Source organism: Penaeus vannamei, chromosome 27 (genome assembly GCF_042767895.1).
Source record: "Penaeus vannamei isolate JL-2024 chromosome 27, ASM4276789v1, whole genome shotgun sequence".
Classification (NCBI taxonomy): Eukaryota; Metazoa; Arthropoda; class Malacostraca; order Decapoda; family Penaeidae; genus Penaeus; species Penaeus vannamei.
This window is the reverse complement of record NC_091575.1, coordinates 6120510-6123204: the sequence shown is the minus strand read 5'-3', so window position 1 is coordinate 6123204 and position 2695 is coordinate 6120510. Positions and strand designations below refer to the sequence as shown.

Genomic DNA, 2695 nt, shown 5'->3' with positions numbered 1-2695 from the left:
CTTGCAATGGCGGTGAGGACTCGAATCCATATCGGTTATATATTCATGATATCAATGCAGTATGGCATTAATCTATCTTTCATTAGATACACCTCAGGATTTCTGATTTGGGATTTGAACTGCTCTTTCTATATATACCAATTGCCCACAGGGAGTGTGTAAAATTTCGCTATCCTTACTCCTGTATGAGTAGATTGGTAATATCTATGGATGCTAGATAGCTCCTAGTTGCACACTCCTTTTAGTGGGTCATGTATCAGTGGTTAGAGTGACCAACTTGTAAGTTCCTTGCAATGACAGTGAGGGTTCTAATTCCTATCAGAGAGGTTATATATTCATATATATACATATTTATACATATATATACTTAATATATACATATATATACATATATATGCAATATATATATATATATATATATATATATATATATATATATATATATATATATATATATACATATATATATATGTCAATGGCCAGACTTAAAGTAGTAGTATTTTAAAGGTAATCCTGACCCAAGGAGACCATTATACACCATGGAAATGGTTTTCCTCTGGTTGTAAGGTAGATGGAATGGTAGTTCAAGGGAGCTCCACATTCAATTGAAGCTACAGAGTGTGGTGTTGATCCCATGGAGGGAATAGGCTTTTATTTTTTAATGTTTTACAAGGCACTATAGACACTGTGTTTTGGGGACATAGAGGTGATAATCTACAAATCTTGTAAACAAGGGCACCACTGCTGGGTCAGCAGGGTCAGGAGAGGCCAGGGCGCCTGTGTGGCACTCGTGCCCCAGTTCAGTTAAAACTTTGATCGCGCGTAGACACTGTGACAGTAGATCCAAGGAGAATTTACCGATTTTGGTTATAACTGAATTTCGTGTGACCAGGAGTAATGTAGACAAGGGTCTGCTGTACTTCAGTATTCCAAGGGGAACCACACACTCATCAGGAGACGAATATATACAAAACTGTATATGTAAGTAATTACATTAAAAGTGTAATTTCATTTTGTGTTTATTATAACCATTTGGAATTATAATGAAATATAATTGTCATACGTAAAACTTGGAAGTACTATATCAATAACACTACGCCCGCTCCGGAGAGAGTAGAATATAAATCAATTATCCAGTGGCCTATAGACAAATATATTTGGAATATATTTCACTTCTTGTCATATCTGCTCATGAGAGCAAAAGAGTGATAAAAAGTAGTATAGCAGCCCCTCAATAGGGGCTTGGTAATACATATATATATATATATATATATATATATATATATATATATATATATATATATATATATATATATATATATATATATATATATATATATATTCATATATTTATATTCATATATCTATATTCATATATCTATATTCATATACATATATATTAATACATATGTATCTATACATACATACATATATATATATATATATATATATATATATATATATATATATATATATATATTCATATCAAAAACATACACTGATGAAAAGTATTTCGAAGTTACAGATTAAATTAAAGATATCTTTGAAATTTTTCAGTATGTACAAGACATTGTTATAACAAAGGATTAAACTATTATATATGAACAATTTCTCTGTCCTCACCTGTGATACTTGAAGGGTAAACTTAACACAGTCTCCATCCTTTGTCACATGATCACTTAATCGTACAACAAATTTTGGTGTAAATGGAGCCTCGGGTTCAGGGGTTGAGGCTCCTGATGACATCCCAGAGACTGATCCTTCTTCTAACATTCTGAAATTCATTTATAGTTCTAGCATTATAATATCACATTCACAAATGCTATATTTTCACTAAGATTCACTGAAGTGTATGAATCACTGTAAATGTTTTTTTTTCACCTGTGAAAGGCTTAACATGAAATTCATTTATATAACTCATGCATGACAAAAATACACTTATGTTTTGACACATATTTTATTGGAATAACAGTTTTAATATTAACCCCAAGCTGCTGGGCATGCCATCTCCGTACATGCAATTCCCCATGGTGCGTGTTGAATTTAGTAATTGTTTTTACATATAAATGACTCCACAAGTACTGTCACCAATGACCCAATTACACGAACTACGTCTTACCTGTTTACCCTTTTCCTTGATTTTTTATATTTTCTAATCTTAATACTGCCGTTAGTAATGTCAGTAACAATATAGTAATTATAATGTTTAAACAAAATCAGCAGTGTCAGTGTATATTGATAGCAATAGTAAAAAAAAAAAAAAAAAAAAACAGTATTTTCCCACTTTTTCGAAGAAAAGTGAGGTCGCAAGATCTATTAATTAATTCCTTTGTCGCTAAGCATTGGTAGAGCCATTTCCATCGACATTGGGTTAAGACATCTTCCAGTGTCTCACCTATAATTCAATATGATCTTGAATAATTTCATGAACCCTTATTTCACACCATCTAAACCACATATTCATTAAAATGCTAGACACATATGTATATGCATATCTTTAACCCATACACAACTGGTTAATTTTTGGGAAAGGCTAGGGTGTATTACTTTATGCTTAGGTTATTGCCCAGCTCACAGCTGAGCTCATGAGGTGTCATCCCAGTCATCAGGATATGGGCTCAAGACATGATTGGGCACCAGATGACATCATTACATTTTATGATACAACTTCATCAAGTGTAAATAAGTTAAAATG

The 2695-nt window shown here is 32.1% G+C and overlaps 1 protein-coding gene across 1 annotated transcript in view; it reads right to left on the bottom strand.

Moving 5' to 3' along the window:
* The window catches only part of LOC113818384 (sorting nexin-32), a gene marked incomplete in the record, with an annotated part of 35851 nt that overhangs the window by 23831 nt on the left and 9325 nt on the right, over positions 1-2695 (bottom strand). The window contains 1 exon segment of the mRNA XM_070140760.1: positions 1624-1774. Within this exon segment, the coding sequence (XP_069996861.1) occupies positions 1624-1773 (150 nt within the window).